The 21,865-nt window shown below is 36.2% G+C and overlaps 1 protein-coding gene across 3 annotated transcripts in view; it reads left to right on the forward strand.

Annotated features, from left to right (window-relative positions):
* The window catches only part of LOC150097438 (uncharacterized), an 857,342-nt gene that overhangs the window by 610,130 nt on the left and 225,347 nt on the right, over window positions 1-21,865 (forward strand). For all 3 annotated transcript variants that reach the window (XM_090406999.1, XM_090407000.1, XM_090407001.1), the window contains exon 18: window positions 17,528-18,093. In XM_090406999.1, coding sequence (XP_090263125.1) covers window positions 17,528-18,093 — 566 coding nt within the window. The remainder of the gene's footprint in view (window positions 1-17,527; window positions 18,094-21,865) is intronic.

The raw sequence follows: 21,865 nt of genomic DNA on the forward strand, positions 1-21,865 counted from the left end.
CTTTCTTCTCTTCTCTGATTCCCGAACCTGCCTTAAGCCTCTATATATGGCATCACTGGACCTCCAAAAGGCCTTTGATAGCATCTCCCTTTCTTTCCTATGTTATGGAGCTATACTTTGGTAGCTCCATCACTATCACTACAGGGTTCCATGCAACTTCTATTTCCGCTGTGCTGGCTGTTTGCCAGAGTGCTCTCTATCTCCCCTTTTCTTTAACTGCATCATAGATCAGTTTCATCACTCTCTTTCTAGCCATATAGGCTACTCTCTAGGCACTTCTTCCTTTAATGCTATGGCTTTTGAGGTTAATCTTATTCTCGTAGCCTCTACTAAGGTAGACTTGCAGGAACTCCTTGACTGGGAAGTTGACTTTTTCTCTATTTGAGACCTTTCTATTAATGTAGAGAAGTCCTGCTCTTTAGCTTTTGGTCCCCTCTAGTCATGACAAGAAGATTAAGGTCAAGATTATAGGGTTTTCCCTGCAAGGGAGGCTGTTGCATGCTTTGACCATCCTGGAAGAGATGAGATACCTCGGTATCATGTTCACCCCAAAGGGAAGGTCCCTTCTATCCTAAAAGCTGGGATCGCTTCTTTGAGGAAAGCTCCTCTCAAGCCCCCAGCAAAGACTGTTTCTCCTTTCCCACTATCTCCTACCTCACTTTTACCCAATTTGGTGCTTGGTAGGACATATATCTCAGTACCGTCCTGAATGGACAGGGCTATCCGTTCAGCCATGAGATCATGGCTCTGTCTGCTGCCTGACACCCCTACTGCATATTTCCACGCAAGGGTGAAGGATGGCGAGCTCAGGGTTCCATCACTTAGATGGCTGATCCCATGCCTGCAGATGTCCAGAATTGCGAAGTTAAAACTCTTTCCCTATCTGCAGAGAGGCTTTCTATAGCCCATTAATACAAGAAGACTTTAGGTGAGCTAAAGGCTGGTCCCATTATCAAGGTACCTTAATTGAGTCAGCACCCACAGAACACAAGAGATGGGCATCTGCTGCACTCTTCTGTAAATGGTGCTCCTTTAAAAGAGTCATATCTGGTGCCTCCCCGGCATGATTGGGCAAGGAATAACACCAGACTCCTCCCTGGGTTCAAGTATATTGACCTTATTAGGATGAGGATTAATGCCCTGCCCACTCAAGCCCACACAGCTCAATGAGTAGTGACGACTCAAACTGCAGGGCTGGCTGCCACTACAGTGAGACATTGTTTCATATGACCCAGTGTTGCTTATGCACCCGTGGGGTCCATGTGCGGAAGCATGATGCCATGGTCTCCGTTCTGAACAACCGCTTAAGAACAAAGGTTGGGAGACTGCGGTGGAACCACATTATAGGACCTCCACGGGTTTGCGTAAGCCAGGCTTAGCGATTAAAAGAGATGATGACGCTTGCATAGTTGATGCCCAGGTGGTGGGAACAGAGCTCCCACTAGCCTATAGCCATAATAATAAGGTAAAGTATTATGAGAATAACCAAGATCTAGTTAGTAAGATACAGGAGGAGCATGAGGCAACTCTGAGGTTTACCAGTGCCACCATCTCTTTACATGGCGTATGGAGCGCAAATAGCTATAAGGACTTAAAACAGCTTGGGCTGATGCAGAAGGATATAAAAGTTCTTTCCTTGAGGGCCCTACAGGGCACACTGGTGGTATGGCATTGCCACCAGAGAATGACTACAATGATAACTAGAACAAGCATAGAGTAAAACACTTATAAAGGCTTAGGCCTATATCAAGTCTGGACATGATGTAAGGGTAGTACTGCCCATAACCAGTACAAAGATTAATAAAGAAAATAACAATAATAAATAAAAAACAAAATAAAATAAAAATAACCAGTGGTGTACCACAAGGACCTTGGTCCACTGTTATTTAATCTGTACATTAATAACATTGGGAAGGATTTGACAGGCGACATTCATCTATTTTCTGATGATGCAAAGATGGGCAGGGTAATCAGGAATTTGGCTGATATGCAGCACTTGCAGAATGATTTGAATAAGCTGGAATTGTGAGCATGGATAAATGGCTGTTAGTTCAATGTTAATAAATGTAAAGTCATGCACTTTGGTTAGATTAGATATCTAATGCCATATTATATCAGAATCTGAATAGATTGGCATCTTGGAGTTTTATTAGATAGTAAGGTGAATTTCAAGATTCATATAGTAAAGATTTCAAATACAACTCGAAGGATAATTGCAATGTTGTAACGAATCTTGACATGTAAAGATAAGGAAGTAAGTTATTTTGCCTCTTTACAAGTCCTTGATAAGACCTCACTTGGACTATCATGCACACGCCTGGTCTCCTTGTTTCCTTGGTGATTCTAATACACTCAAGAGAGTGCAAAGGAGTATTAAAAATGATATCAGGATTGTGAAATACTGTTTACCGAGACAGATTGAGAATTTGTAGACTGCAGACACTAGCAAACAGGAGAAAGAGAGGTGTTATGATTGAGACTTACAAACTTCTGAAAGGTGATAGAGGATTTCAATTAATGGAATTTTTCATTTTATGGAGGGTGAGGAAAGGATGAGAGGACATCCACAGAAGCTGAGAATGAATGCTTCGAAGAAGGGGGTGGGATCTAGATTTTTCTCTCGATTGAGTGGTACATGATTGGAATGGATTGCCATTGGATGTTGTGTGTGCAAGCAGTCTGAATAATTTAAAGAATAAGTATGACAGTTGGTGTGTGTGTAGTATGTGGCCTCCCTCGATGAGTCCCTTGACTCCCTTTAGGTCTCTCTTAATAATAATAATTTAATTGTTGCTAATTAAATGCAAGTATAATGGTTGAATGCAGAAGGGCAGAGACATTGTTTTCTTGATAAGTGAGTGTGCTGTTACAGGGAAACTAGAATTGCACAGGTAGGATGTTGCAGGGATGGCCTTGTGTAGATAGTGACCTGAGAAATAAGGGAGGTGTACCCTATATTACAGAGCCAGGTGGAGTATGAGGGGAGTAATAATGGCATTACACTGGTTTGTCTGTATATAAATACTAGCAGCATTAGGGATAAAAGAAATAAGTTTGTGGCATTGAATGGCTCAGTCTCTCCAAAGGTTGTTAGTATCACTGAAACTTGGTTAACTGAGGAGGATGTTCTAACAGGGATAAAAATCGAATGGTATAGCCAGGGCTGTCACCAGACACTAGCAAACAGGAGAGAAACAATCGTGCCTTGAGGCAAACAGTTAAATATCGCCCCTGATTATAAGACAAAAATATAAGAAAGTCTCCAATTGCTATTTTGTTTTTATTACAAGAGAAACATTAATGCAAATGTGTTGAATTGTGCTCTCTCTCTCAGGGCAGAGAATCTCAGTGGAAATGGCACTAAAGGCTTTGAGAGTATATGGTGTGAGATAGATATGTATAAGACAAGATTTGCAGCCAAAGATTATTTCTGAGAAACTCAGGTGACCCAAATCTGTGCTTGTCAAGTTGCCATCAAATCATAGCATTATAAAGATACTAATCTCCCTATCTTTAATTAGTATTTTCAAAATTGAAGTAATCCGTTGAGCCATTTTGCCAACTTTTCCCCAACTCCCTAGCCTCATCAATTCCTTGCAGTCCAGTACTATTAATGTGATACACAGTAGGTAATCCTTGTAACCCAAAGTGCAGAACCACACATTGCAAGATTAAATTGACGGTCATTATCCTTTGCCCACAATTCCAACTTATTGATATCATCCTGCAGGATATCTACATCACCTTTTTCAACTATTGCCCTCCCCAGTTTTGCATCATCAGCAAACAGCTGAACCTCCCCCCTTTAAATGATTTCCCATATCATTAATATACAAATTAAAGAGTAGTGGTCCTAGTACAAAGACTTGAGGCACTCCACTGGTGACCTTCATTCTCCTAGATTCCACTCCACCATATGCTACTCTCTGGTAGCTGCTACCTTCCATGGATATATTTTTTCAAAAAAATTACATTTTACACTTACATTTTACATTTGAAATCGATGTCAAAATTATTGATATTAAACAGTATAGATCAGTTTCATCACTCTCTTTCTAGCCATATAGGCTACTCTCTAGGCACTTCTTCCTTTAATGCTATGGCTTTTGAGGTTAATCTTATTCTCGTAGCCTCTACTAAGGTAGACTTGCAGGAACTCCTTGACTGGGAAGTTGACTTTTTCTCTATTTGAGACCTTTCTATTAATGTAGAGAAGTCCTGCTCTTTAGCTTTTGGTCCCCTCTAGTCATGACAAGAAGATTAAATTGACGGTCATTATCCTTTGCCCACAAGCCCGCAGTAAAACTACAACATTGACCGACAGTGAGAAGTTGGTGGTTGGCGTTATTTTACGCTATTTGGCAACAACTGTGGTATAGGGTATAAAAACAATCTTTTCTGGTGTAGAAAAATGGATAAATTTTGATTGGACGTAAGTGGGCATCTGACAACTGTGGAGCAATGGAATTAGAAAAGATGTCTCCCATTCTTAGATTTTTTTCAAGAAAATCTTTTGTTACAGTTTTTCATGGGTATTTTGTCAAAAAATTACATTTTTAATTAAAATTAAAATCAATGTCAAGATTATTGATATTAAATAGTATAGATCACAATGGAATTGGAAAAATATGTCAGCTATTCTTAGATCTTTTCAAGAAAATAGCACTTTGGTAAATGGAGTTTCATTTTTTTTTTTTTTTTTTTTTTTTTTTTTTTTTTTTTTTTTTTTTAAAGGCCTGTGTATGTGAGCAGCCCCACCTCTTTAACAAACCAAATCCATAGTAATTTGTGTTCAAATTAAAGTATTATTTGGAGGATAGTCATAGTTTCCTAACCTTTGACATCATTCATAGTTCTCTGTTTCTTTCCTCTTGTTTATTCTACAGTTTAGAATAAACAAGGTTTAGAATAACTTTTTATATAAGCAACAAATAATCTAACAAAAATATTATTTGTTAATATTAGACAAATATTTTATCTTGTGAGAACAGCAATAATGAAATTTGAAACCAAAAAAAAAAAAAACTGTAAAACATGTGCATTAGAATAGAATCCATTTAAACATACACTTAGGTATGAGTTAGGATAAAACACTACTAGGATGTGAATAAAAAAAAATTATTTAATACAGTTGAGGATAACAATTTTCCAAACTATTTGGAGAAATGCAATCATTATGATTAAAGTTTGGCCAGTGTTTCTTAACCTTCTTTCATGTGTGCCCCATTTTTTAACATTAGATTTTGTGGTCCCCCCCCCCCCCTTGCAATTCTTGTGTTGAGACACTGACAAAACCCATAAAAGTTAGCAAAAAAAAACCTAGGAATTAATTAAAATTTTTAAATATTCATGTCCCCTCAGTTAGCCTAGTAGCTGTTTGCTTTGCAATCATATGCCTGGAGAAGGAGTGTCCTAGATTCGAGATGTGAGGAGCTGAAAGATCTTCCTCATCCATAGCCAAGTTAGCTGGTCTTGGGCGTGAACAGTAGGTTTTTTCCCCCAGTTTATCCTGGGGTTTTTCATCCCACAAACAGGCAAATTGGACTCGTGAACTCACAAGATACAGCCATAGGATATAGTACAGCAAGGAAGGCAACGGGAAACTACCTTGCTCATAGTCACTTCCCTACTATGGTAGCATAGCTGCTCCTACCATCTGTATGGATGAAAGGAAACTATTCATCATCAAATATTCATACAAATTTAAATACATCATCAAATCTTTGGAAAATTGCATAAATCTGGCATCACTGCACAGACCTTTCAATCGTATCTGCTTTTTGGAAATTCACAATTTCATTACGGGAAGTCTCGAATGTTCTGGAAATGTTTCTGCGAGTATGAATACGGCTTGAAATGGCGAGCCCGCAGTAAAACTACAACATTGACCGACAGTGAGAAGTTGGTGGTTGGCGTTATTTTACGCTATTTGGCAACAACTGTGGTGTAGGGTATAAAAACAATCTTTTCTGGTGTAGAAAAATGGATAAATTTTGATTGGACGTAAGTGGGCATCTGACAACTGTGGAGCATCGACATCAACAAATTCAGATTCACAGAATATCACTCCTAAAGTAAAATCAAGAAAGTATGCAGCAGAATATTTGGATTTTGGTTTTACAAAGACTGAAGTAAATGATGAAGAAAGACTACTGTGTGTTATTTGTTTGAAAATTTTGGTGACTGATAGCATGAAACTGAATAAACTTAAAAGACATTTGGAAACACTTCATAAGGAATATGTTAACAAACCTCGAGAGGTCTTTGAAATGTTTTGAAAGCAAAAATCTAGCATGAAAAAAAAATCTAGCAAAATTTTGTCTGTAAATGAAAAAGCTTAACTAGCTTCTTACAAAGTTGCATGCAAAATAGCTAGGTGCAAAAAGCCCCACACTATCGGAGGAGACCTAATTCTTCCAGCTGTGAAAACTGCTTCGAGAAAGTTTTACTTAACAACTATAGTGCATACCTCTATCAAATGATACTGTTGATCAATGAATTGGTGACTTATGTGAAGATATGCAGCAACAACTTTTGTCAAAGCTTTGTGACCAATTATTCTCAATTCAGCTTGACAAGGCAACAGATAGCAGCAGAATTGTCATTTAATTGCTTATCTTCATTTTTGTGATGGATTATCAGCAGTTCAAGAGTTATTGTTTTGTAAACCGATAGAAAAAAGAGCCACAGCACCTGAATTGTTCAAATATTGGACGATTTTATATGCAAGGCAAACATACAGTGGAAAAATTGTGTTGGAATTTGCACTGATGGTGCTCAGTTTAAAAGTTTACAAACCCTTTAAGGGAAAAATCCTTACGATGTATTTCGACACATTGCATGATTCATACAGAAGCTCTTGATGCAAAGGAAATGAGTCTTGGTCTAAACATTGTGTTAATGACAGTTATAACTGTGATGAATTAAATAAAAATGAGACCCTTAAAATTAAGACTATTTTGTGAACTTTGCAAAGACATGGCCTGGAGCAGAATATTCAGCGTTACTATTTTACTGTGAGACAAGATGGTTATCACAGGGAAAATGTTTACAACGAATTAAGAGACAAAATAGCAATCTTCTTGTAAGAGGAAAATCATGAAGAAATTTAGAGACCACTTATTTCTGATGAAATTGAGCTACTTGGTGGACATATTCGAGAAACTAAACATAGTTTAGTCCAAGGAAGAAAGACACATATAACAGATCAGTGACCAAGTTAATGCTTTTTTGTAAAAAACCAGAGTTATGAAACAAAAAGGTAAAGCAACAAAAATTAGAAATGTTTTTATTTGCAACTATTGAAAATCATTTAACAATGTTGACGAAGAATTTTAGAAACTGTTTTATAACTGACTACAACATAATGGCAATGTAGGAGTTGGTTAGAAACCCATTTCAAATTAACCCTGAAGGTTTCCCAATTGAAGAAGAGGAACAATTTATAGACATTACGTCAAACGGCAAAATCAAAAGACAATTTGCATCTGAATCACTGTTTGGATTTTGGGCTGGTGTTGATGAATTTTCTGCACTTAATTCAAGAGCTTTTTGTGCACTTTTGCCATTTCCAACATCTTATCTTTGTGAAATTAGGTTTTCTGCAGTGGCTGCCTTAAAAACAAAATATAGATCTCATTAAAATATAGAAAGAGAACTAAGAGTGTCAATTTCCAATGTATCGCCATCATATGAAAAGCTTTGCTCTGCAACACAGTCCCCAGGAAGCCATTAAGTTTTAGATTCATTGTTATTGTTTAGTTTTAATTAGTTGTTCAGTATATTTGGCAATATTGATATGTTCCAGTAAGCATAGCTAGTTTATTCAATACAGTGGATTTTATACATTTTATTATTTTATTTTCATAGTGTATTTTATGTTTTTGTTTTTATATTGTTTTTGTTTCAATAAAGTAGTTTTTCCTTTGATTTCCACTTTCTTCACACACACACCCCTTAAGTATTTCATGCCCCCATAGGTTGACGATCACTAAATTTGGCTGATGAAATAAGGGATCATTATATTCCTTGAAAAAATTTTCATAATTATATAGTAGCAGGTCTTGTAAGTAGATTTATGTAAACATTACTAGGGTATATATGTATTTATATAATTATGGAAGCTGTGCTGGTCTCATTTTACAAAAAATTATAAATTTTTTTTAACTATTTCTGTATCAGATGGATTCCAGTGTTGATGGTATTGTAGTTAGACTTTGAGAATCATTAGACGCACACAGAAGTATATGACAAAATGATTTTTGATTAGCAGAATTGTAATACTCAAGGGATAAAGCTAGATAACCAGGAAGAGACTTTCACGTAACCTTGGAAAGTGCTGTGGATAACCAACTATGGCTTTTTACCTAATGTCCAATCCTCACTTTTTCATGAAATGCTCCAATAGTAGGTATCAGCTTCGATACTGAATAATCAAAAATAGGCTGTCAATTTGAGATTTCGCTGACCAAAATATGGTCTGCATTGGTTTGTTCCATAACAAATGATTGTACAGCATAATGAAATTTCATGCATACTAGGGAATCACCTGGTTAACCAAGACAACCACTGTTTTTGTCAGCCAGAGTAAACAGTGAAAAATCAGTTACTGGAATAAACTCCAATCTCAACATCAGCAAAATTCAAGATATGCACTGTCACTATAAGATTTATGAATCTAAATGAACTGGAAATGGCAGAAGAATTAAAGAACACTTCTTTCATAACTCTTTAATAATGTTCTCTCATATTTGGTGTTCTTGAAACAAAGAAAACAAAAAGAGATAAGATTCTCCTAATTAACAAATACAAGTTGTTATATTCAGGCAATAATGATCAGAGAAAGGAAGGAGCAGCTATAGTATTCAACACTAACTACTGCCCTTATCTTCTTGAAAAGCAGGTAATATCCATTAAAGTAATGTGGCATCTTTATCAAAATAGATAAAGATGCCAAGAAATTATATTCTTGTTTAATCTTTTATCCAAGTGTAAGCAAATAAAGTTTGCACATGAAGTATCTTCACGACTAGGCTACTGGTGAATGACTTCACATTAATTGCCTTAATATCCATTAATACAAAACACATATCCTTTCAGGTTTGTATAATGCTTTGCATTCTGGGAAGGACCACTACCTCTTCATTAGCCTCTATATACCAGTAGCCTAGTCGTGAAGATACTTCACACAAACTTTGTTTGTATACACTTGAATAAAGGATTAAACAAGAATATAATTTCTTGGCATCATTAAGATTTGCAGATCTGGAAAAGGCATATTGCAAGATGCTGGGAGAAAAGTTGTTTAAAACATTTCAGTTATATGATGTAAACACGACATTATATCAAACACACAGTCTACATTTGAGTAGTAAGTTAGCAATTAGAATTGAATGATGTACAGTAATATGGTTTGATGTAAAATCATGTATTAGACAAGGTTTCCCACTATCTCCACTTTTATTCATCATCTATATGAATAATTATGAAGAAATGTGGCATTATACCTGATATTATAGATGCTGATTGGATTTTAACGGTATAGCTCTGAATGCAAATTGATAAGAAAATAACTATTTATTGACTTAATTGCTAATATTTCACTGGTATTCTATCCAGCATCATCAGAGCACACAAACGAAGTTTGTTATAGTAGCGACACAACCACAATCGGGTGCAACAGCGGGACTAGTATGAGCAATTGTAGTGTGTGTGCAACACAAAGACTAAAGTCCTAATTAGGCAGCCATCTCACTTGTCCTTAATTTTTACACAGGCTATATACTAGGCTGTCTTCTCATTTGACTCAAAACTAGCAAAATGGTGAAGTTTGACTAACTGTGCCATTCACTATAGCAATGATGAATAAAATTTTTACAACCATATCATTTCAGTTCTCTGCTGACACATAGCAATGTGTGGTATACAGCCTTAATCCCACTTTTTCAAGTTGTAATCCATACCAAAAAGGCTCTGGTACACTACTGAGCATTCTCTCTATAAAAGGATCCTTTATAATTTGAGGACATGCTAACTAGACCTACTAGGTGGTAAGTGGCCTTCTTTGCTCTGTGAAATACCACATTGCTTACCAGGGAGCCTGAAGTAGCTGCTGTTATATTTTCACTCTAAAGCAGAGGTTGCAGTTTCTTCTATCCCCTCCTTCTTACATGTTGGAAGTTTTTTCCTCCTTGGTTAGACTATAATAAATTTAGTTTAATCCTTTATTCAAGTGTAAGCAAACAAAGTTTGCACCTGAAGTATCTTCAGGATTGAGGCAACTCGTGGTAAAGATGGACCAAGTTCTCATCACTCCTTGTCTTAGTATCTCCCATAATGCAAAGCACATCTCCTTGCAGACATGTATAATGCTATGCATTAAGGAAAGGGCCACTACCCAGATTGGTTTTGACCTTTATTGAGGTCTTGTCAGTGGGAGCCAGACCCAGAGGTGGTAATACCAAGGTGGAAGCAATGGAGAAGTCATATTTACCTATACGACTTGCCAAAAGGTGTCTCACCTTATTATTAAATTACTCTGGATTTAAAGAAAGATGTTGGAAGTTTTTCCCCACTTGATTAGACTATAATAAATTTAGTTTAAACCTTTATCCAAGTGTAAGCAAATAAAGTTTGTGCCTGAAGTATCTTCAGGACTGAGGCAACTCGTGGTAAAGGTGGACCAAGCTCTCATCATTCCTTGTCTTAGTATCTCCCATAATGCAAAGCACATCTCCTTGTGGACATGTATAATGCTATCCCTTCTTACACGCAGTGTGCATGACAACTGGATGTGAGAGTACTTATGCTTCCAAACTAACACCTGTCCTTTATCATCTCTAAACTGCATTATATTCAGCTGGCATCTGCCCTTACCATGGAAGTTGTCCCATATGCAGCCAGTTCCAGGAAAAGGTGAAGTGGTATCCTGTCATCAAACTGGCCCCTAAAAAAGCAAAACACCCCTTAATGTGTGTCTGCCATTGGGCTGTCAACCTGTTGATCTTACACTGATGTTAACTGGATTAGTGGAGATGATCATCAGTGGTTGGCTTCTTTGATATCTAGTGCTGTTAGCCATTCCTTGACCACCAGTTCCACTGGTCAGGATCCATGGCAGATATCATTTCCTACTTCACTCACCTTCAGACACATTGGTTTAGAGAAACCTATGCAGTTGCACTCAACATTTCCATAGCATTTAATAGGGTTAGGCACTGGGGACTTCTCAGTAGGTTGCCATCTTAATAGTCTGCCAAGATGGTATTGTTTAACATGATTATCTGTGGAAGAATTGGAGAAAAAGTAAAAGCTAGAGATTGGCTTTTTTCTGTGGATAATGACCAGAAAGCATAACTCACATTTGGGCATGACACTAGTCTCCTACTTTTAATCCTTTCAAAATCAGTTTTGCATATGTTGATGACTTATTTGCAGCTATTATGTGACGGCTGTGGTATAAACAGGGGAAAAAAAAAAAAAAAATAGAGGTTTTCATTGAAAGCCAATTGCAATATGCCCATTCTTCTCTTGGAGATCCAGGTAAGGAATGTCTCCATACCTATAAGAGAATGGTTTCATTGATACATTCTGTGCAAATGATTGGATCAGAAAACTGAAAATAATAACACACAACCAAGGAAATGTGGTATAGAAATCACAACAATTTCCCAGTGTTAGTCTGTCAACTTTGAACTCTTCTGAAATGCCTACAGGGCAAACAGTATTCACTGTGTGTGTGCGTGTGCATGCTATCTGGTAGACATGAGAATAGCTGCTGTAACATCACTGGTAATAGCAAATGCCTCACCATTTCCACTTACTAGATCATTGCATTGAAAACAGGAAATCTATTTGGAATATTAAAATTTTGCAGAAAAAAAAAATTTCTACAAAGTTAGAATGTGTGATGGCATTAGGAGAGAAAATAGAGACTGTAAATGAATTTGCAATGGGGGATAGAGAGTTATAGCCAGAGCCGGCCTGGTTGGCCAAGTGGTTAGCGTATCTGCTCTCCAGTCAAAGGTTGCAGGTTCGAATCCAACCATGGGCATGGATGTTTGTGATCGTCTGTGAAAATACTAGTGGTGGTGGTTGGCGGTAGGTGGCATTGATGTAGATGATGAAGGTAGTTGTGGTCGGTGAAGTCGAGATTTGTAGAGTAGGTGCCCTCCCTCAATGAGTCTCTGAACTCCCTGGAGGTGTTATGTAATAATAGGATAAAAAAAGATTCTAAATTGAAAACTCATGTATTATATTGGTGCAAAAACATATGCACAAATGAAACCTTTGAAATGAAAAGAGTGAGAGAGACATGGAAGATACACCGTAATGGATTCTCTACTAAACTATTCACGCTCACACACAAGCATATGGAGAATTTAACCCAACTCCTCTGTAAATGGTGGCCTTGTCTTTGCCACCTCATGTGCTACCCCCCCCCCCTCTCTCTCTCTCTCTCTCTCTCTCTCTCTCTCTCTGAGCATTCTTTACAGAAAGAGTGGCAGAAGTATTGTACATACTTCTGTACAACACAGAAGTGGGGGAGGGGTTGGAAAGTTCTGATAACACCTAGAACAAAAAATGATATTAAAGCAACTGGTATAACCACAAGAAAGAACATATGAAGATATAAGAACATAAGTTACATTCATAACTCTGCTGTCAGTACGTTCTTTCTTGTGATTATATCAGTTTCTTAAATATCATTTTTGTTCTAGGTATTATCACAACTTTCCAGATGCTCCCCCCCCCCCTCGTATTGACCTAGAAGTCTCCTTTACCATTAGTTTCAATCCAGTTTGCCATCTACACCCTGTCAGTGGAATAACTGTTTGAATGCTTTAGTCTCAAAAAGTAAAAATGTTGGATCACACTCAATGATGTCTGACTTAACTCTGGAAATATCACTCATGTTACATGCTGGAAGAAATAAACCAGTCTTTGCTAAGGAATTAGCATATTTAGCATATGATAAGGTGGTATTACACAAGGGAATGAAACCTCTATCACCTGGTAACACAGAGATTTGGCCTTGTCTGAGAGGTATGGATGCTGCACCTTGACTCCTGCCTACATTAATTTTCTCTACTTTGATAGTTTAATGCTTGTTGGCTATAGAATATCACCATCTTAAAATCTCTTCAGAATTAGATCACTCCTGCCTATGCTGCTTGATGTTGCACTTGTTTTATATATTTGTATATAAACTTTGTTGAATGAATTATCTGCATGTATTGTGATCCAAATTAATCATGGTGTGTTCATTGTATTTATGAACAGAAATTAATGAATAATGTATATGTATATATACATAATTTATTATATATACATTGTATATATATTGCTGGCCTGGTTGGCCGAGCTCTCCAACCAAAAGGCTGCAGGTTCGAATACCGGCATGGGAATAGATGTTTGTGATTGTCTGTGAAAATACTAGTGGTGGTGGAGGACAATGGATGACATTGGTGTAGATCAGGTCTGCACAACTTGATTGTCTTTGAGGGCCAAACCCAACTTGGACCACCTGACCAAGGGCCAGATCACTTTGGACCTTGAATCTTAGACTGTTCCACTGCAACTAAGTAAATTTGTTAGTAAATACTAATAAATACTACAGTAAATACTAATTAATATGCATATTTAAATTTTTTAGAGAGTTACAACTAAAATTATAATTAAAATTATTTACAAACAGATATGGCTGCAAAATTTCTCAATAAAAACCACTTAAACATAAACACGAAGTTTACTAATAATTTCACTGAGAATACCACACTTATTCTCAGTGAAATATCAGTGGCTGAATGTCACATTGTGACAGTCAGAATCTCACAATGCGACACATTGTATTTCTTTGTTGCCACTATTTTATCAAAGTTTGGTGTCATGTTTGAAGTAGCCGTTCTTAATATGGCCTCTAAATTGATGTCACTTAAAGATGAACGCTGTTTGGTTTTGTTCAAGTTCATGACTGAAAATGTTTGTTCACAAGTATATGTGCTCCTAAACATACAAAATATCCAGTAGGCAGTATCCAACAAATCTTTAAATTTATCCTTATACAGAATAGAATAAAACTCTTGTAAGGTACTCTCCCTGTGATTGACCCAATAGTTTTCAGAACACTGGAGATCAATAACGTCCATCTGGAGTTCGACAGGTAGATTTCCTGCTTTGACAGAAAATGGATCCTCAGTCACTTTTATGCAGACTTTGTCTGCATTACTCAATGGCATTCTTTTCTGAAACTCCTCACTTAGAAGTGATGTGCTTCTTATATTTTCCACCTACCATTGAATGATATTCTGATGGAATATTCTGTCGACAAGTTAAGAAATGTGATATATTCCCCTTAGCAAGTTGATTTTCAGACACACTTAATTTCATTTTGAATGGCTTTATAAGAGACATTAACTGAAAAACAAACTTATTTTTTCCTTGAAGCTGTAAGTTAAGGTCATTCAAGTGACCCAAAATGTCACACAAGAAAAATAAATCTTGATTCCATTCTTCATCCATTATTTCTGGGAATTTTTCCATATCTTCTTGAGATTCCAAAAATTCAACTAGTTCATTTTTTAGAGCGACAAAGCATCAGTGTGGTATGGTAGATCCCCGTACTTGGCGTCATTTTCTTCTAGAAACACCTGAAACATTCTGTGTTTCAAACCCCGAGCTTTAGTATAGTTGCCCAGAGCAAATACTACTTTAATCACATGATCAAACTGCAAAACCTTTGAACATAACACCTGCTGATGAATTAGGCAGTGAAATTTTGTCAATGGCTTACCTGCATACTGTTCAATAAATGTTACAGCACCAACATTTTTTCCACACATAGATGGGGCACCATCAGCGCAAACTGCTACTAAATTCTTGAAATTTAAGGATAGTTTTTCGGTTACACACATCTTTACATTTTCTGCGATTTCCTTTCCTGTTGTTCTTCCTTTCATTGAACACAAACCAGCAAGCCCCTCTTTCACCTCAAAATTCTTATTAACGCCTCTTACATATATTAAAAGCTGTGCAGTATCTTTCACATCAGTACTTTCATCCATAGCAGGCAAATAATAGACAAATTCACTAGCCGATTTTTGCAGGTTATCTTTAAGATCCTCAGCAATATCAGCCACCCCTGCTGAACAGTCATATGGGACAAACTAATATTTTCAAAATTATTTTTCTTATCAGGACACAATTCGGAAACGGCAATCATCGGCCACTTTTTTTTCAACTCTCCCTTAGTAAATGATTTGCCAGCACAAACTATTTCTTGTGATATTTTTAAGCCTATCTTTGTGGCAACTTCATTTGCAGATGTCACTTTTTTAAAGGCTTGTTGCTCACTGCTATGGACGTTCAATAACTTTGCTGCTTTTATTTGCTTTTCACTTGCATCCAACTTGCCAAGGTTATGATGTTTCGATTCAAAATGACATCTCAGATTGTACTCTTTCGGCACAGCGATAGATTCTCGGCAAACGATGCACACTATTTTGTCCTTAAACAATGTAAAAAAATATTTGTTTGTCCACTCAGTATTAAATGCTCGATGTTCCGAATCTATTTTACACTTTTTACTTAAACTCATTGTGTCGAGACTGACAATATTAATTACAAAAAACTAATGATGAAAAACTCACAATAATGCAGGTTATGATAACAGTTATGTAATGTATTGCTCCAGCTACATCCAACCACTACACTGCCAAAGCCAGTCAAGGGGCACGGCTAACTTTGTGTAATATGATTCATTCTCGTTCATAGACATCAAGTTGTTATCACAGAGATGTAACTTTGAATTTCCCCGCAGCGACACTAGCGCTTACAAAACCTTGACGCGATTGTAATAATTTTTTATTAAATACGACAGTGGGAATAATTCCAAATGCAATTTATTGTAGAGTTGAAAGAAACATGATTGTGATGTTAATCTCATGAATGTAAACATTCAGAGTCTTAGTAAAAATTTAATTCAACACTCGGAAAAAATCGTCTAATTTCATATTCTCCCGTATATGATTAAAAAATTTCAGTCAGGCAGAGGGGCCAAAATAAATAGCATTGCGGGCTGCATGCTGTGCAGGCCTGTTGTAGATGATGTGGTAGGTGGATGATGAGTGGATGAGGTTGAGCGGTGGAGACAGAGAGTTGTAGAGTAGCTGCCCTCCCTCGATGAGTCTTGGACTTCCTGGAGGTGTCTAATAAATAATAACAATATATGTTATCTATTAATTGTTTTGTAGAAAGCTTTTCACTTGGATACAAAGTTACTTACGCTTTACAAAAAATTATATTCTTGTTTAATCCTTCACCCAAGTGTAAGTAAAGAAAGTTTGACATGAAGTATCTTCACATCTAGACTTCATTTATATATTGGTGCTTGTTGTCTTCACATCAATTGCCTCAGTATCTTACAGTGTTGTACTCCCTTTTGAATGTGTCTGTTGCTGTGTATAATGGGATGGGTCACGTTTTTCATTCTTCTTCTTCTGAGTCTTTTTTACTACCCTGTCTTTCAGACCACCATCACTGGGATCCAATGCCTTGTCACCTTGTTTGCCATGAGATGCAACCAATGGATATCCAGAAAAACGGGGGGGGGGGGGGTTCTGGTAGTCATACACTATATCAGCCTCTACTTCGGCAAGACAGGCAGTGCTGAATGCCCTAGTCCAGATCACTAAGTTAGCAGGTTTGCCTGCAAGGCTCAGTAATGTTGCAGTCAGTGTCCTTGCTCATGGTCCAGTGATAGGCTTGTAGTATTGGTACTCATATGGTGTTCCAATCCCGTGTTCATGGTGGTGGGCCACAAGCATTGCTTGCCACAGAGGAGTAGTTGGTGGATGGGCAGCTCTGGTGCTGAACCAAACTCCCTTTAATAATGAGTAATTTTTCATCCTCAAGTTTATCAGTGTTCTCAACAATGTCCAGAAAACATTAAAACATCAGCTGAAAACAATATAAAGAAACATGAAGCAGCAGTAAACATACCAGCCTTTTTAATACTACACTCAATTGAAGAACATCCACTATGGAAAATGTTACTCCTTTCCATCAATAAGAGTTTGGAAGGATCTTCAAAATCAAGGGAGAACATTCTTGTAGAAAGAACAGCACATTTGTGGCCATATATGACCACAATTGTTCTTTGTGCCATTAAACCCAAAACAAACAAACTACTGTGACTGGTTTTTGACATTCTTTTTGTCTCATCAATGTCAACTAAACCTGGGAAGATACTAGGGATGAATCAATGCAGAGGGCACATATTTTTATATAAGTAGTAAAATGGTGTATCACCATATTGAAATAATGTGTATCAGAGTTAGTCATAAAGTTTTTTTTCTTTCCAACCTCTGTATGCAAGGAGACTAGTCATGAAGATATTCCACGAAAAAAAGTTTGTGTGCCTATAGTGGGTAAAGAATTAAACTAGAATTGAATTTCTTGTCAGGTATAATTTATTCCCCTTCTAGTTTTGAATGTTATACAAATTATATGTTCTACCTTAAATTCCTAGATTCAAGAGGAGATGGTTCATCAAGTGAGAAGTCATCTATTTCTCCAGCTTGCTCTCCCAAATCTGTCCCCCCAGATGGTAGTAGTTTTATTCCTAATGTATCTCCTCGTTCAGAATGTAATCCTGATATAGTAGAGGATAAAGAAAAATTTATTAAGAACTGCTCAGGTACTAAACGAGATGGGCTGTTGAGGCAGAGACTTTTGAGGCAGGGTAGTGGAGATAGTGATCGCGGTTATCGTAGTGATCATGAACTTTATGTGAATGAAAGGGATCAGTGGGGACATCTCTATGGTCAGCATGATGGATATGCTAGTGACTGGGAAGCAATAGCTACAAAACAAGCTGTCATGACAAATAGTTGGCCTGTGCCAATTGTACATCAGTACATGAAAGTTCCATCTTCTGGTGAATTAGATTATAGAGGTAGGGCAGAAGGTGCAGGAGATGTAATGTTAGAGGATAAAGCTTACTGGAAACCAGATAGGTATCCTTATGTTGAAAGAAGAGAAGAAAGAAGACAAGATGGATGGCACAATCAAAATGTTCACCCTGGTTTTTGGCAGGTGAGTTAAAGTTATATTTAAAAAAATCCTGTGTCAGATACAAATTTTGTGATGTTATCAGTACTGTAATTTCATCCCTGTCAGATTTTCAAATATATTACATCCTTATTTCAAAGTTTGATGAAAATGCAGTTACTGTTACTTGGAAAATACTGCACCACTCATTTTTTTTACATTTTTATTATCATTATTTGAAATTACTCAGTTCAGTGATATAGAAAAAATGATATACAGTGACTGTAATGGATTTAAATAACATGATCATTATTATTATTGTCAGACATGGAACAACAGCCACTGGTCCAAAGTTCTTATCAACTGTCACTATATAACTTGAGTAAAATCTCACTATCATGATATTTGATGCTATTATCAAATTCAAATGATGAATCAAATATGACCACAATTGTCTTTGTACCATTAAGCCCAAAATTAACAAACAAACTACTGTGACTGGTTTTTGACATTTTTTGTCAGGTATAATTTATTCCCCTTCTAGTTCTGAATGTTATACAAATTACTTATATGTTCTACCTTATAACATATCAATGTCAACTAAACCTGGGAAGATACTGGGAATGAATCAATGCAGAGGTGGCATATTTTCATATATAAGTTTTGAATTTGATAATAGCATCAAATATGTATTTTTGATGCATATTTAAAATGTACACAGTATGCAATTTTAAAATCTTTTTATGATTTATTGAAATATCTACATCTTTAGAGTACTGTTTAAACATCATAAACATAACTCCTAACATAGCTATCGCTCACAGATTCCATAAATGTCTTTCTTGTGCATTGGCTGATACTTCATTATCTATACTACCATAACTGGAATCTTCCATAGTTTTTTAACATAATTATACTAACTAATTTTTTAGCTAGTGCAGTTAGGTTAGAAAGACAGAATATCTCATTAGATATCTTGTCTTGCTAATGAACGATTCTATTTGTGAGGCATAATTAAAGTTGGCTTATTGCACTAACCATATTATTTTGAATGCTTTTGCCCTAATGGTATGTGAGATTGTATTAATGCATTATGTTTGTCACAAGAAATCAGAATTCTGCTCTTTACGTTTGCCTAAAAATGACCAAATAAAGTCTGCTCAGCAGAGTTATTATTTTAGTTTTTGCTTTGATAATTCACCAATTTAATTCTAGCACCTGTGAATTTCATTTTATTTCCCCAAATTTTTAATGTCAAAGAAAATACTGTTTCATTCCTAAAGAAAGCAGTCTCTCTTAAGTCATTTCCATTCATTCATTTAAATTGTGTGCAGTATATGTGATGTAGAAATTAATCCTTTACCTTTTTAACATCTTTCCTACTTTCGATTGGCTGTAATATAGTTGCATTCAAAGGATACCTCTCACAGCATCCTTGGTTACCATCTGTAGTGAAGTATACCATTTTAGAAGCAAATCATAACAAGCATTTAGATAAGTTTCAATAATTAAAAGCAGCTTTTTTTCTGCTTTATTTATTTATCTTTTTACAATTCCACCAAAAATAATGAATTAAAGCATTTAAAATTTTAAAAAAATCAAGCACTTTAAAAAGTTTTGATTAACTTTGTGTTTCATTAAAAAAAAAATTCTTTTAAGAAATTGTAAGTAAATATCAAAAAAATAAAATAAAATGTCAGTTAAGGATTCCAGTTTGATTATCTATATGGAAAGAAACTTTCATATAGCCTTTAAGGAATACAGAGAACCGACCAGGATCTCGGCCCCAAATGATCAGCATGGATTACCAAATTTATTTTAATTGAACAATACTCCAGCATTATTAAAAAAACTTATTGGCCTCTAAGTTGTATTTCATATGCAAGTCCAATAATAAGGCTATGGCTTCAGTGCATTTGGATTGTTTAGAGTTAGTGAAGAGAGTGATGAAACCTGTGAAGTATTGGTTGCTTATCTTTCTCAGTTATATGCATTTCTATTCTAGGCATAAAGTGCTACTTTTTCTGATTTTCTTGGATCATATCCAGGCATATTTACGAGGGGATCTGGAAAGTTCTGATAAACACCTAGAACAAAAATGATATTAAAGAAACTGATATAACCATAAGAAAGAACATACTATTGGCAGAGTTATGAAGGTAACTTATGTTATTATATTCTTATATCCTTGTATGTTCTTTCTTATGGTTATATCAGTTGGTTTAATATCATTTTTGTTCTAGGTGTTTATCAGAACTTTCCAGACCTCCCCACATTATGGGGATGTGTCAAAAAATAAGCTAGCAAACACTTTAACTGGAGGACTTTATTTTGACATTAATGTATCTCTCTCTCTCTCTCTCTCTCTCTCTCTCTCACACACACACACACACACACACATATTGGTCTACTTTAATTTAAATCACTTTTCCATATAGTCACCCAAGATGTTTATCCATTTGTGGTACCACCAAGGCAGCTATTATCCCAGCATTGATGAAATTTACATAATTCAACTTTAACCAGGAAATGACAGTGTGTTGCAAAGCCAGGTGATTTAAAAATCTCTTCCTGTTGTAACTCTGTAACCCTCTTGTGTGTAGCTAGAAATGTGTAGGCCATTATCCTACTCTTAGAAAAAGGATTCTGTCTAACACAGACTTCTTTCTGTGAAGGATTCACTTGCTCTCTCACTTCTTCTGACTAGTTATGTATACCATTAACCTGCAAGAATCAGATCATGTTGTCAGGTCTTCATGTGACTGTATGTGCTGTCCATGCATTGACATCTTCTGGTTATATGAGGAAAGAGGTGGGAAGAATCCTTTCTGCACTTTTACTCTCCACTACCACCATTCATTTTTTAATCTAACTCCCACCCATGAAAGGTTGTAACCATGGTGGATGGGGTTGAGTTTTGGCAGTTTTTTTTTTTTTTTTTACATAATCCAGAAACCTTGAAACCCTCTAATTTGCCATGTTTGTTCAAGAGACCAAACACAGACCTTTTCTTATCCACTTCATTTGAGTATGATGATAGATGCATTTTCTCTTACTCTGGAGAGTGGAAATAAATCTGATGTCAAAATTTGATGATATTAAGCTATATACACATAACTGTACATCTACAGGTCTGCTTAACCTGTATAGTTATAAAGTTGCATAGATAAATGTATAATAAGTACTAATTAAAAAAAAATTATGATCAATTAATTGTGATCACTTTCCAAAACTTAGATATCTGATCAGTTCTGGTATGGACAGTTTTGTCACGTTTCAAGGAACAGATGATCATATTTTAACTTGCTGGAATGAAGTAGTTTTGTCTGGTTCCAAAGAACTTTGTGCTTAATGTTAAAAGCATGAGAAGCAAAGCCAGGCGGTCTAATTCCGAATATGTGTTATAATGTTGATGTTCTTCAATTGTAATCAAAGCAGAACAGCCTGTCTGTCCAAAATAGCAAAGATGACATGAGCACGGTGCTTGATAGACACTTGGTAAGGAAAGCGGTGGTAATGAACAACTTTGTAGTTGTTCAAACAAATAAAAGGAACACAGTGCACAGTCCTATATCACCAGCCTTAGCTGATTATTTTATGGAACATTTAGGAAGAGAACTCTTTGACACTATAATTCCTTAGCGTCATATATGGTTATGTTTTGCTGATGATATATTTGCAGTCTGGTCCCACTCTGAGTAAGAATTACTACAGTTCCTAGAGAAAATAAACTCCTTGTACTCTCATATCAAGTTCACTATTGAACATGAATCCAATAATCAACAAACCCTTTTGGATACCTTAATAATTTGTAATC

The sequence above is a fragment of the Typopeltis vanoorti genome, chromosome 17 (assembly GCF_054136105.1).
Source record: "Typopeltis vanoorti isolate ZY-2024b chromosome 17, IOZ_Tvanoo_1.0, whole genome shotgun sequence".
In the NCBI taxonomy this organism is placed as follows: domain Eukaryota; kingdom Metazoa; phylum Arthropoda; class Arachnida; order Uropygi; family Thelyphonidae; genus Typopeltis; species Typopeltis vanoorti.